We start from the raw sequence: 13972 nt of genomic DNA on the forward strand, positions 1-13972 counted from the left end.
GGCATGCCCCCTTGTTGCTTCTAGGATGCATTGTTGCAGAAAACTATCCCGGTCACACTCAAGAAATTCCCTACCTTTCTGACAGGTGTTAGTCTGCTTATCCCAATCTATATGAAACTTATAAACCCCCATTAAAACCACTCTGCCTTTTCTACATGCTTGTTTAATCTCTGCATTTGTACAATATAGCACGTCACAGCTGCTACCAGGGAGACTATACACAATTCCCATTACAGTCTTACATCTTTTCCTATTTCTTAGTTCTACCAATAAAGTCTCCACTGCCTGCTTACCTTTCGTTATATCCTCTCTTATCATTGAAGTGATTTCATCCTTAGTCACCAAGACTACTCTTCTCTCTCTGCCATTTTCCCTATCTTTCCTGTGGACCTTATAACCTGGTATATTTAGTTCCCAGTCCTGACTATCTTTCAGACATGTCTCAGTAATGGCTACCATGTTATATCCTCCAACTTGAATTCGCGCCTGCAGTTCCTTATACTCCGTGCATTTGTATAAATGTCCACCTGGCTGTACCACATGGATTTCCATCCATGATTCCGCACATGAGAAGGCACCAATTGAAAGCCAGGCCCTTCCCCACAGGGAGAAGCAATTGGAGGACGGTCACCCGAAGATACTCTTGCATAAGTAATAGTGGCTGATTGCAGGGTAGCCTTGGTGAAATGTTCAAAGCAAATCTCAACGGAATAGTACATGCACAGGAGGACTCCACAATGGAAAAAGTTTTAAAACAGCTGGAGCTTTTATTAAAAAGTTCCCGTTAAACAATTGAGCGTAATTTATAAGTGTTTTCATCTTAAAGAAAAATATCTGTTTTTTCAGGTATGGAATCATTCATGCTGGTGGGATTGGAAAGTACCTTAGTGACTGGATCATGGATGGGGAACCCGATTTTGACCTAATTGAACTCGATCCCAATCGCTATGGGAAATGGACAACAACCAAATTCACAATAGATAAAGCAAGAGAGTCATATGCGTTCAATAATGCTGGTAAGAATTATGGAAAGTGTTGTGTCCTTACACTCTACTGTAAATCAACACGAGGCACATACTGGAGACAAGGTCACTCTGTGACCTGTACCTTTATTCACAGGACCAAGAAGTGATGACCCTGCGTGGGACCTCCCTTTATATACCTGGATGGCCAGGTGAGGAGTGTCTCCCACATGTTCACCCACTGTGGTCAAGGTGTGCATTTCTTAGGTGTATACAGTGTACAGTGTTGTTACATGAAGGTTACAGTTACATGAAGGGTACATACATGACATCACCTCCCCCCCAACGTCTTTGGGTCAAAGATTGAGTCTTTCAGGCGGTCGATGCTCTCTCGTGGAGCGCCGCAGTTGGGGCTCTGGTTGTTGAGCCTTGGCATGTGTCTCTGTCACCTGTGGTAATTCCGGCTCGCCCGGGCTGGCTGCAGGGACTGTGCATGCTGCTGAATGTTCTTGTTGCTCGTTCACTGGCGGTTGTGTGGGCAGCATCTCGTGATTTTCCTCAGGTTCCTCAGTGTCCATGCTGAACCTTTTTTTTACTTGGTCCAGATGCTTGCGGCATATCTGTCCATTGTTAAGTCTGACCACTATGACCCTATTCCCCTCTTTACCAATTACAGGAACCTCAAGCCACTTGGGCCCCAAAGCGTGATTAAGGACAAATACAGGGTCATCGATTTCTACACATCTCCCCTTTGAGTTACGGTCATGGCACTCATTTTGGGACTGGCGCTTGCCCTCAACAATGTCTGACAGGACTGGGTGAATGAGGGACAGCCAAGTTTTAAATGTGCATTTCATGAGTAGTTCAGCTGGCGGGACTCCCGTGAGCGAATGCGGTCGGGACCTGTAGGCCAGCAGGAGGCGCGATAGGCGGCATTGAAGGGAGGGTCCTTGAATCCAGAGCATGCCTTGTTTTATGATTTGGACCGCACGTTCCGCCTAGCCATTGGAAGCCGGCTTGAACGGTGCTGTCCTGACATGTTTGATGCCATTACCTGACATGAACTCCCAGAATTCATAGCCAGTGAAGCATGGGCCGTTGTCGCTAACCAGGACGTCCGGCTAGCCGTGGGTCGCAAAGACCGTACGCAGACTCTCCACTGTGGTGGATGTCGTGCACGAATTCAATATGATGCACTCGATTCATTTCGAGTACGCATCAACAACAATGAGGAACATTTTCCCCATGAACAGGCCCGCGTAGTCTACGTGAATACGTGACTATGGCTTGGTGGGCCAGGGCCACGGACTGAGTAGGGCCTTCGTGGGGGCATTTCCCAGCTGGGCACACGTCGTGCATCTGCGAACACAGTGTTCCAGGTCTGCATCAATTCCCGGCCACCATACATGTGACTGGGCAATGGCCTTCATTAGCACAATGTCTGAGTGCTCGCTGTGGAGTTCCCTGATGAATGCTTCCCTTTCCTTCTGGGGCATGACTACCCGGCTTCCCTATAGTAGGCAGTTGGCTTGGATGTAGAGCTCATCCATCCGTCTGTGAAACGGTCTGACCTCCTCGGGGCATGCTCCGTGTGCGGGCACCCAATCCTCAGTCAGGACACATTTCTTAATCAAGGATAGGAGGGGATCTCTGTTTGTCCAGGTTTTGATCTGGTGGGCTGTGATGGGGGAGCCTGCGCTGTCGAAAGCATCGACAACCATGACCATCTCAGCGCTTTGCTCCGCTGCCCCCTCAGTGGTGGCCAGTGGAAGCCTGCTGCGCGCGTCAGCGCAATTTTCGGTGCCTGGCCGGTGCCGTATGGTGTAGTCATACGCAGCCAGCGTGAGAGCCCATCGCTGTATGCGAGCTGACACATTGGCATGGACAGCTTTGCTGTCGGACAGCAGGGATGTTAACGGCTTGTGGTCCGTTTCTAACTCGAACCTTCTGCCAAAAAGATACTGGTGCATCTTTTTCACCCCGTAGACACATGCGAGTGCTTCCTTTTCAACCATCCCACATTCCCTTTCTGCTTGGGAGAGTGACCTGGAGGCATAAGCCACAGGTTGGAGTTGGGCCTCATCATTACTCTGCTGCAACACGCACCCAACCCCATAGGATGATGCATCGCATGTCAAAACCAATTTCCGCACATCAGTGCATCTGGCAGGTCACCGATACACTCTACAGGAGAAGGGTGCAGTACATCTCCTTCCTGTGTCAAACAACTGGAGCGGCAGGCCGGATTTGCCTGAATTGCAGGGTGCCATAAACTGCACTGGGCTGAGGGCACCACATCATCACCCCAAGATCTTTGTGAACCTCAAGGGCTTCCAAACGCTGAATGTGAAGCTTGTCTGTAACCACCAGCGTCGGATCATGGCTATTGACACAAGATATCCAGGAAGCAGCCATGATTCCTTCATTCTGCGCCAGGCCAGTGTGCCCGCCCTCTTCACAGGCCCAAATCAGGATTGTGGTTGGCTGCTTGGCGACAAGGGATAATCCCCTCTCCACTTGGCTGCTCACTCCACTACGGAACCCCAGGACAGCGCCAGAGCATGCATACAATGACGCTCATTGTGGCACCAGGTGCATCATCGAGCAGTGCATAGGCATCCTTGATCAGCGGTTCCGTTGCCTGGACCAGTCTGGTGGCACCTTACAGTACTCTCCTCAATGGGTCTCCATATTCGTCGTGGCCTGCTGCATGCTGCACAACCTGGCCATCATGTGGAAACAGCTGCTGGAGGAGGAGGAGGCGCAGGAGGCGGACGATGATCCCCGTTGCCACCCAGCCAGGAGGTGTCGTCCCCAGCGCAATCCTGCAAGGGAGGTGCAGCAACGTGTCATAGCTGATCGCTTCAGATAATCCCATCCACACATGACCCTTCAGCTCCCACTTTCAATGGCCATTGCAACGAGTGCCTTCATTCACAATTGCTCACTCCCGAATGAAACAACTGGCCAGATATAAGTGCCAAAAATAAAGATTTATCAAAATATTCCATTCAGTGCAAAAACACAACATAAACAAAAAGACTCCCATCAACTGACACCAATAACCGTGTCTTACCCCTGTGCATGTCCTTATAACACCTCTTATGCATGTCTACCCTGATATTACACCTAAGTGTCTCCCCTATGGGTGTGGGAAGGCTGCTGTGGGTGTTGTCTGGGAGCTATAGCTGTCCTTCAAGGACGTCCTCGAACACCTTTAGGCCTGGAAGGGTCAGGTGCAGACTGGCCAGCACCCTCCTGGGAGGGTGCAGTCTGGCTTGGCTCGGGTGGAACCATGCGTGGAGGCACTGGCGGAGTGGGAGGTCTGGGGCTACGAATGCTGTGCTCCTGAGAGACATCATCAGGATCCTGGTCCAAGGGGCAGCATCTTAACACTGCCACCAAGCTGAGGGAGGTCGGGTCGGTGTGGTGGCGTGACATCGGAAGGTCCCCCGCGGCCCGTATTGGACCCAGCCGCGAAGGCAACACTGAGGTGTCTGGTGGCATCGAGCTGAGACTGCATGAGAGCAGCCAGAGTCCCAAATCCACCAGAGATGTCAGCAGTTTGATGCTCCATGGCAGCACTAAGACGCTCCGTGGCCTGTTGCCCAGAGAGCATTCTGAGCTTCCAGGGCCGCGGCCATCCTCTCCAATCCACCACCGATGCGATCGTTCGCTCGCGCCTGTGCTGAAATGGCAGCTGCCACATCACCTGCAGGTTGCGGCAGCACAGGTGGATCCGCACGGACACTCTGGGAGTCCACCATTGCTTGTGCACTGGCAATGATGGGCTCCATGGAGTGCGCAGAGCTTACATATAAGAACATAAGAATTAGGAACAGGAGTAGGCCATCTATACCTCAAGCCTGCTCCGCCATTCAATAAGATCATGGCTGATCTGGCCGTGGACTCAGCTCCACTTACCCGCCCGCTCCCCATAACCCTTAATTCCCTTATCGGTTAAAAATCTATCTATCTGTGACTTGAATACATTCAATGAGCTAGCCTCAACTGCTTCCTTGGGCAGAGAATTCCACAGATTTACAACCCTCTGGGAGAAGAACTTCCTTCTCAATTCGGTTTTAAATTGGCTCCCCCGTATTTTGAGGATGTGCCCCCTTGTTCTAGTCTCCCCGACCAGTGGAAACAACCTCTCTGCCTCTATCTTGTCTATCCCTTTCATTATTTTAAATGTTTCTATAAGATCACCCCTCATCCTTCTGAACTCCAACGAGTAAAGACCCAGTCTACTCAATCTATCATCATAAGGTAACCCCCTCATCTCCGGAATCAGCCGAGTGAATCGTCTCTGTACCCCCTCCAAAGCCAGTATATCCTTCCTTAAGTAAGGTGACCAAAACTGCACGCAGTACTCCAGGTGCGGCCTTACCAATACCCTATACAGTTGCAGCAGGACCTCCCTGCTTTTCTACTCCATCCCTCTCGCAATGAAGGCCAACATTCCATTCGCCTTCCTGATTCCCTGCTGCACCTGCACACTAACTTTTTGGGATTCATGCACAAGGACCCCCAGGTCTCTCTGCACCGCAGCATGTTGTAATTTCTCCCCATTCAAATAATATTCCCTTTTACCGTTTTTTTTCCCAAGGTGGATGACCTCACACTTTCCGACATTGTATTCCATCTGCCAAACCTTAGCCCATTCGCTTAACCTATCTAAATCTCTTTGCAGCCTCTCTGTGTCCTCTACACAACCCACTAATCTTTGTGTCATCTGCAAATTTTGTTACACTACACTCTGTCCCCTCTTCCAGGTCATCTATTTATATTGTAAACAGTTGTGGTCCCAGCACCGATCCCTGTGGCACACGGTGGCACACCACTAACCACCGATTTCCAACCCGAAAAGGACCCATTTATCCCGACTCTCTGCATTCTGTTCGCCAGCCAATTCTCTATCCATGCGAATACATTTCCTCTGACTCCGTTTACCTTTATCTTCTGCAGTAACCTTTTGTGTGGCACCTTATCGAATGCCTTTTGGAAATCTAAATACACCACATCCATCGGTACACCTCTATCCACCATGCTAGTTATATCCTCAAAGAATTCCAGTAAATTAGTTAAACATGATTTCCCCTTCATGAATCCATGCTGCGTCTGCTTGATTGCACTATTCCTATCTAGATGTCCCGCTATTTCTTCCTTAATGATAGTTTCAAGCATTTTCCCCACTACAGATGTTAAACTAACCGGCCTATAGTTACCTGCCTTTTGTCTGCCCCCTTTCTTAAACAGAGGCGTTACATTAGCTGCTTTCCAATCCGCTGGTACCTCCCCAGAGTCCAGAGAATTTTGGTAGATTATAACGAATGCATCTGCTATAACTTCTGCCAACTCTTTTAATACCCTGGGATGCATTTCATCAGGACCAGGGGACTTGTCTACCTTGAGTCCCATTAGCCTGTCCAGCACTACCCCCCTAGTGATAGTGGTTGTCTCAAGGTCCTCCCTTCCCACATTCCTGTGACCACCAATTTATGGCATGGTTTTTGTGTCTTCCACTGTGAAGACCGAAGCAAAATAATTGTTTAAGGTCTCAGCCATTTCCACATTTCCCATTATTAAATCCCCCTTCTCATCTTCTAAGGGACCAACATTTACTTTAGTCACTCTTTTCCGTTTTATATATCTGTAAAAGCTTTTACTATCTGTTTTTATGTTTTGCGCAAGTTTACCGTCGCAATCTATCTTTCCTTTCTTTATTGCTTTTTTAGTCATTCTTTGCTGATGTTTAAAATTTTCCCAATCTTCTAGTTTCCCACTAACCTTGGCCACCTTATACGCATTGGTTTTTAATTTGATACTCTCCTTTATTTCCTTGGTTATCCACGGCTGGTTATCCCTACTCTTACCGCCCTTCTTTTTCACTGGAATATATTTTTGTTGCGCACTATGAAAGAGCTCCTTAAAAGTCCTCCACTGTTCCTCAATTGTGCCAGTGTTTAGTCTGTGTTCCCAGTCTACTTTAGCCAACTCTGCCCTCATCCCACTGTAGTCCCCTTTGTTTAAGCATAGTACGCTCGTTTCTGACACAACTTCCTCACCCTCAATCTGTATTACAAATTCAACCATACTGTGATCACTCATTCCAAGAGGATCTTTTACTAGGAGATCGTTTATTTTTCCTGTCTCATTACGCATGACCAGATCTAAGATAGCTTGCTCCCTTGTAGGTTCTGTTACATATTGTTCTAAGAAACAATCCCGTATGCATTCTATGAATTCCTCCTCCAGGCTACCCCGTGCGATTTGAGTTGACCAATCGATATGTAAGTTAAAACCCCCCATGACTTCTGCCGTTCCTTTTTCACATGCCTCCATTATTCCCTTGATTATTGCCCGCCCCACCGTGAAGTTATTATTTGGGGACCTGTAAACTACGCCCACCAGTGACTTTTCCCCCTTACTATCTCTAATCTCCACCCACAATGATTCAACATTTTGTTCATTAGAGCCAATATCGTCTCTCACAACTGCCCTGATATCATCCTTTATTAACAGAGCTACCCCACTTCCTTTCCCTTCTTGTCTATCTTTCCAAATCGTCAGATACCCCTGTATGTTTAATTCCCAGTCTTGGCCACCTTGCAACCATGTTTCTGTAATGGCCACCAAATCATACCCATTTGTAATGATTTGTGCCGTCAACTCATTTACTTTATTTCGAATGCTGCGTGCGTTTAGGTCGAGTGTTTTAATACTAGTTTTTAAACCATGATTTTTAGTTTTGATCCCTCCTGCAGCCCCTTTACACTCAGTGGCCCTTTTTGTTTTTTGCCTTGGGTTTCTCTGCCCTCCACTTTTACTCATCTCCTTTCTGTCTTTTGCTTTTGTCTCCTTTTTGTTTCCCTCTTCTCCCTGCATTGGTTCCCATCCCCCTGCCATATTAGTTTAACTCCTCCCCAACAGCACTAGCAAACACTCCCCCTCGGACATTGGTTCTGGTCCTGCCCAGGTGCAGACCGTCCGGTTTGTACTGGTCCCACCTCCCCCAGAATCTGTTCCAATGCCCCAGGAATTTGAATCCCTCCCTGCTGCACCACTGCTTAAGCCACGTATTCATCTGCGCTATCCTGCGATTCCTACTCTGACTAGCACATGGCACTGGTAGCAATCCCGAGATTACTACTTTTGAGGTCCTCATTTTTAATTTTTTAATTAAACTATGTCGACTATGCGGGAAGTAGACTCTTCCACAATCCTGAACACATCCAAAAGCCTCTCTGGCACCCATGTCAGTGCCTCCAACACCTGGGAATGAATGGCCTCCACCCTTCTCTCGTAAGCCGCTACGTCGATGGCATCACCCCCCCCCCCCCGGAGAGATGGCACATGAGGTTGCCTAGCCCCATCACAATGCTGCAGCCTGCTAGTTGCCGGTGCAACACCCAGTGCAGACCCCTGTACTACCTCATCTATATCAGACCGCGCACTCCCAGTATCTGAGCTGACGCGTGTGGGTGGAAGCCGTGATGCGCTTGTGCCATCTGTGTCCTCCTCCTCCTCCTCTTCCTCATCAGTTGTCTGGATGGGCCAGGGAGTGCTGTCAATGGTGTCTTGATAGTTTGAGGCCTCAATGTCATCATCCGTGCTTGCCGATATTGGAGGCCTTCTGTCCACATGTCTGTGCTTCAGGCCTACAGGTGGTCTCACAGGTGGTATGCCCCTTTATGATGTGCTGTCACTCGGTGTTTCATCTGCAAGTATAAATGGGAGAAGGGCTGCTGTGAGGGGGAGGTGGGGGATTGGCACATGGAGCCTGCAACTAGCACATTTTTGCACAGAAAAGCACAGTAGGCGCTGCGCATTCAAGTAGCGAGCACATTTAATGATGGCCTCACTTACCAATGCTGCCCACATCGTCGTCGACAGTTCCGCAGCCCACGGGAGAGGGAGGGGGGGGGCGGAGTGTGTCATCTGCAAGCATAAATGGGAGAAGGGCTGCCGTGAGGGGGAGGTGGGGAATGAAGGCATGGAGGATGCAAATAGCAAACGTCCATTAAGGAAAGGAACAATAGGTGTGGCACATTGAAGGAGAGAGCATTGAAGGAGGGCCTTCACTTACCCACATCGGCATCAGCACGACCGTCAACCACAGGGAATACAGCATGGCCACTAACCAACGCCTGAGCCCTCTCCTCCAGCGGTGTGAGCACCTGCTTGTCTACGTCGCCACCCCAGGTCATCCTTTGCTTGCATCTATTGTGAGCCAGTTTAACCTGCAAAAGAAAGCATGGTTGGCGAGTACAACTGTGATGATGCATCAGAAATGAATGCACAAGTGTTTGTCCGTGACATGCAGCTGAAAGTGAGAGACGAAAGGGAACCTCCATTGCCAGAACACACACATATAGGTGTAGAGGCGTGAACAATGAAATGCTGCTTGAGTGACTTAACAGTATGGGAGATATGAGCATGTTGAAGAAGAGTGTTGCAGATGCAAGGTCAGCAGTTGGTGGAAGAGGTACTCACTTTCATAAGCCGGCTGATGTCGTGGAATCTCTTCCTGCACTGCACTAGCATCCTCTGATATATGGAGGTGCCTGACGCCTCCTGTGCTATCTCATTCCAGCAATTATTTATGACCTGTCTGCTTGGTCTCCCCAAGTCTAGAAACATCACTGGCCATCTACCCTCCAGATCGGTGAATCTATTCACCCTCCTTCCTGCTCTCACGCCAGCCATCCTTCAATCCAACTCCCTCCACCCTCAGGGTCTAGCTGCAAACCCTGGTCTTTAAAAAGGCCAGGGAGCAGCTGGCTCATTAGAAACACTTACCTGGATGCTGAATTTCTCCGTGGTAATTCAGTTCCAATTAGGATAGCCACACCGCTGAAAAATGGACTTTAGAAGGGTACCTTCGCGCTGGAACCCATTTTTTCACTTTCGGAGCTGAATATGGATCGGGCCACCGCCGAAAGTTTTTTGGCGTAATGGCCCCAAAAAGTCAGGAGGAGCGCTAGGTTTCCAGCGGTGCTGAATTCCGGCCCCTGACTATCTCGGCTCATGTATGAAGGATGGCCACTTGAATAAGAACCTGAATGTCAATGGCACTGTGGAACTGTATTTCACCAAGTACAATTCCACATAACACAGAAACATAGAAAATAGGTGCAGGAGTAGGCCATTCGGCCCTTCGAGCCTACACCACCATTGAATAAGATCATGGCTGATCATTCCCTCAGTACCCCCTTCCTGCTTTCTCTCCATACCCCTTGATCCCTTTAGCCGTAGGGGCCATATCTAAGAGTAACATTACCTCTTACAAAATAGAAATTATTTTATTATACGTTTTTATATTTTTATCTCAAAATAAGCCTCAAGGATAAACCATGGTTTTAGAATAGGTGATGGATTCAAAACTTTTGAACACAAGGATAACCATTATTAGCTCTGATTTCCACCCTCTATAACTGAATTGAATAGAAAGGGGTTTACTCTGTGGTGTGGTGTGGTGGGGGGGGGTTGGCAAAGGGAGAGCGTAATCCTAAGGATTTTAACAGAAAAAGTTCTTCAGTGATCTGCAACATAATTTAAAACTGATTAGGAGCTGTCTGTATGTATGCTCCTGAAATCAGTAGCATTTCTGAAGAGCTGTTACCGTGGCAAACTAATTAGGCTTGAATTGTTCAATTTTATTGACAGGCTTATTGCTATGCTGTTACAGTTTTCACAGTTCCCTCTGTATACTTTGAAAAGGGAATGAAAACTTTGATTTTTCCAATTCTTTAAAGACTCCGGGGGAGAAAATGAGTTACTTTGCACCTCACGTTAGCACCCCCGGGGCGACTGGGCGCGGCACTGTTAATGATTCCCGCTATATTGAGTGGGAGTTTAGCGGCAGCGCTACAGTGTTGCACCCCGATCTCCTGCACCCAGAGATCGTGACGTCATCACCCCATTAGTGCCCAGCCCTTAAATTGGGTTTCGCCCCTGCAGCTGCGCCGGGCGCTGACTGCGACAGCTTCAGGGGATGCGTACCGGGCGGGCGGCCGCAATCGGGGCAAAAATTAAAGGGGAGGTAGCCGACTGCTGCAAAAAAACCTCACCTTTTCATTGCCACTCCGGATGCGGTTTCTTGGCGGGATCGGCACCGCAATCGCTCAGCCCAGCACTCTGTTTAAGTGCCGGGCTGATCACGTGGCACCCCTGCTCCACATTGGTCTAGGTAGGTGCCTTTTTCTTTGGCAGAGTATGCAGCTTGGGCCCTTCCCTTTAATTGAGGAAAGAGCCCAGTGCTGCTGCAGAGTCCGCCCCAGGAAGGAAGTGGAGCGCTTAGTGCTCCGGGGCGGTCAGCCAAATTTATCGAGTGAGGTGGGATTTCCACGCCTGGTACAAAGTTTTGCGCTTCCCAAATGTTACCACCCCCCAAACGGGGCAATGCAGAGTTTCTAGGCCTCCATTTCTTCGTGTCTAACCAATAACCACCACCGTTGATTGTTCCACATTTAGGGTCGGAATTTCGGTCACGCCTCTGTTGCAGCGTTAATCCAGGCGGATCATTAAATTTTGCACCGGGAAATGGTTTGCGTCTCCAGCCGCAAAATTCATCAGCTGGGCCCTGAGTGTGGAGCGGGGCACTAAGGGAGGCATTCCATATTTCTTTTAAGGCGCTAGGCCGGCTGAGCAACTGAATATCCCGAGCTAAACAGCTGGCCTAAGAGAGACTTCCACTGAAAAAAAACGCACCAAAAACATTCCCAATACATTACTGATGCCACATCAACATAAATCGCAAAAATAAAAAAATCACAATTACCTCAGGTAGACATTCCTTCCCTCACTGCGGCCTGTACAGCTCGGACCGCCAGCTTTCACAGACTATCTGGCTCGGGCGCGAAACACATATCGAGATGGTGGTATCCCCGCAAACCTGGCACCGAATGACCCAGCGGGGCGCTTGAAGCTGGCCTCCCGCTTGGAAATGCTTTCCGCCGCCATTACCGCCCCTCCGGTGCGAAAACAGAGGCGGCGACAAACTGAAAATCCAGCCCATTATCTTTAATCATCTATTGGCAGCCTTGGCCTTTCTATCTTCTGTGACCTCAACTAGAATGCCACATCTCTTCCATTGTTAAACTGTCTCATTAAGCTTAGTTTCCGGTTTTATTCCATACTTTCCCCCTCAACAATCCTTAACTTTCTATGAAGCACAAGTCTGTCCAAAAATGCTGTCTTGCACTAATGCCTTTGACCGTAGTTTCTCAAAAAAAAAAAGCTCCTGCTCTCCATCTTAGTTGCTACTTTTCTCAAGTTCACTGGTAACAGTTTGTACCTTATTATCAAAATTCTCTATTAAAAATTGTGTGTTTGGAAGTTTTTCAAGTGTAGTAAACGATCAGGTAAAACTACATCTAATATCTGCCTTTGTCCATATTTTGACTAGTAATTGACATTTTAGTTTGGCTCAGTTAAGTAGCATTCGTGTTTCTCTGAGTCAGAAGGTTTTAGGTTTAAATCCCACTCCAGGATGTCAACATAAGAACTCGACTGATACTCAACTACTGCATTTTCAGAAGTGCCACCTTTTAGATATACGAGAAGTTGTTAAAAATTCCATGGCATTATTTAGAGTCCGTGGAATTATCCTGGTCTCCTAGTAAAAGTTTCTTCCTCAACCAACACCAACATAAATAGATTAACTGGTCATTAATAACATTGCTAATTGTGGGATCTTGCAGTGTGCAAAATGACTGCCGTGTTTGCTTACATAATAATAGTCACTGCCCTGCAACGTAATTCATTATATGTGACATATTTTGAGAGATGTGATAAAACATTATATGAATGCAACCCTTTCTTTTTGACACATTAACAACCAGAGCTGTTTAGAAACCACCAATTATTAGGATTATTACAGATGTACATAGTGTACACAGTGGGATGGGGGGGGGGGGTACTAGATCATTGTTTTTTTTTGCCTACTTTCTCACTTGTTTGTCTTCAACTGGATTTCGAAAATAAATGGTATTTTAATGAAATTTTTGACGGTCTGCATAATTCAGTAATTGCTGCTTGAGTGACGTAACACACAATCTGGTCTATTGGAATAGCTACTGAAATAAAAAGTTGGCGTGAAATTGTAAAACATTGAAGAGTAGAGATCAAGGAGCGAAAATATGTGAAGAGATACCCAACAACAGATTGAGGCAAGAGAGTTGCATAACGAGGCAAACAAAACAGGCAAGGCAATGTAAAAGGGAGAAAAAAAAGCAAAATCTGAACTAAAACCAGAAAAAGCTGGAAACACTCAGCACAACAGGCAGAATCTGTGGAGACTGGATTGTGGCGTTAACATTTGGCCTTCTGTCAGAACTTAAAAGGGAAGCGGTGATTGTAATTAAAGGGATTAACGGTAATTGCATTTGCAAATTATCTCACATTATTTTTTCCTCGCTTAGTTGGATATCCAAAAGAAGAGAGGTTTGGAGGAAGGCCAACAGAACGAGTAAGTGGAATTTATGAATCGTTGAAAACCAAGGCATCTATGGGATTCCATGCCGGCTGGGAGCAGCCACATTGGTTCTACAAATCTGGAGACGACATTGGATATAGGTAAGAGGGAACATCATGACTGAGTATCAACAAAAGTATAAACCATACATGTGGATGGAGAAACAATCGTATATTTCGGGATCTGTTTTTTTTTCATGTGTACTATTCACACGGGGGAGAAATGTGCTCGACGAACCTGATATAAACTGACAAGTGCTCAGCCCAGTTGGAACATCTCAATACCGTATATTACTGTTGAGATATGAAGGTTTTCAAAATCATACTCCCAACAATTGGAATATAATAATAACTGTGTTTATAGGCCATGTGCACAATTCTGCTTAGAGCATTCATTTTTAGATGTGGAGCAGAAACATTACTATGGTCCTAAAAGCAAACGCATACTCCGGAAACTGAAGGAGAATTTCAGCAATAAATGAACTTAAAATATAAACATGTATTCATTTATTTTTGAGACTACAGTGAGCTGA

General features: G+C 47.2%; 1 protein-coding gene across 2 annotated transcripts in view; it reads left to right on the forward strand.

The window, feature by feature from the left end:
* Window positions 1–13972, forward strand: part of dmgdh (dimethylglycine dehydrogenase) — a 181276-nt gene that overhangs the window by 92486 nt on the left and 74818 nt on the right. For both annotated transcript variants that reach the window (XM_070879751.1, XM_070879752.1), the window contains exons 8-9: window positions 847–1016; window positions 13388–13541. In XM_070879751.1, coding sequence (XP_070735852.1) covers window positions 847–1016; window positions 13388–13541 — 324 coding nt within the window. The remainder of the gene's footprint in view (window positions 1–846; window positions 1017–13387; window positions 13542–13972) is intronic.

This window comes from Pristiophorus japonicus, chromosome 1, assembly GCF_044704955.1.
Source record: "Pristiophorus japonicus isolate sPriJap1 chromosome 1, sPriJap1.hap1, whole genome shotgun sequence".
Classification (NCBI taxonomy): Eukaryota; Metazoa; Chordata; class Chondrichthyes; family Pristiophoridae; genus Pristiophorus; species Pristiophorus japonicus.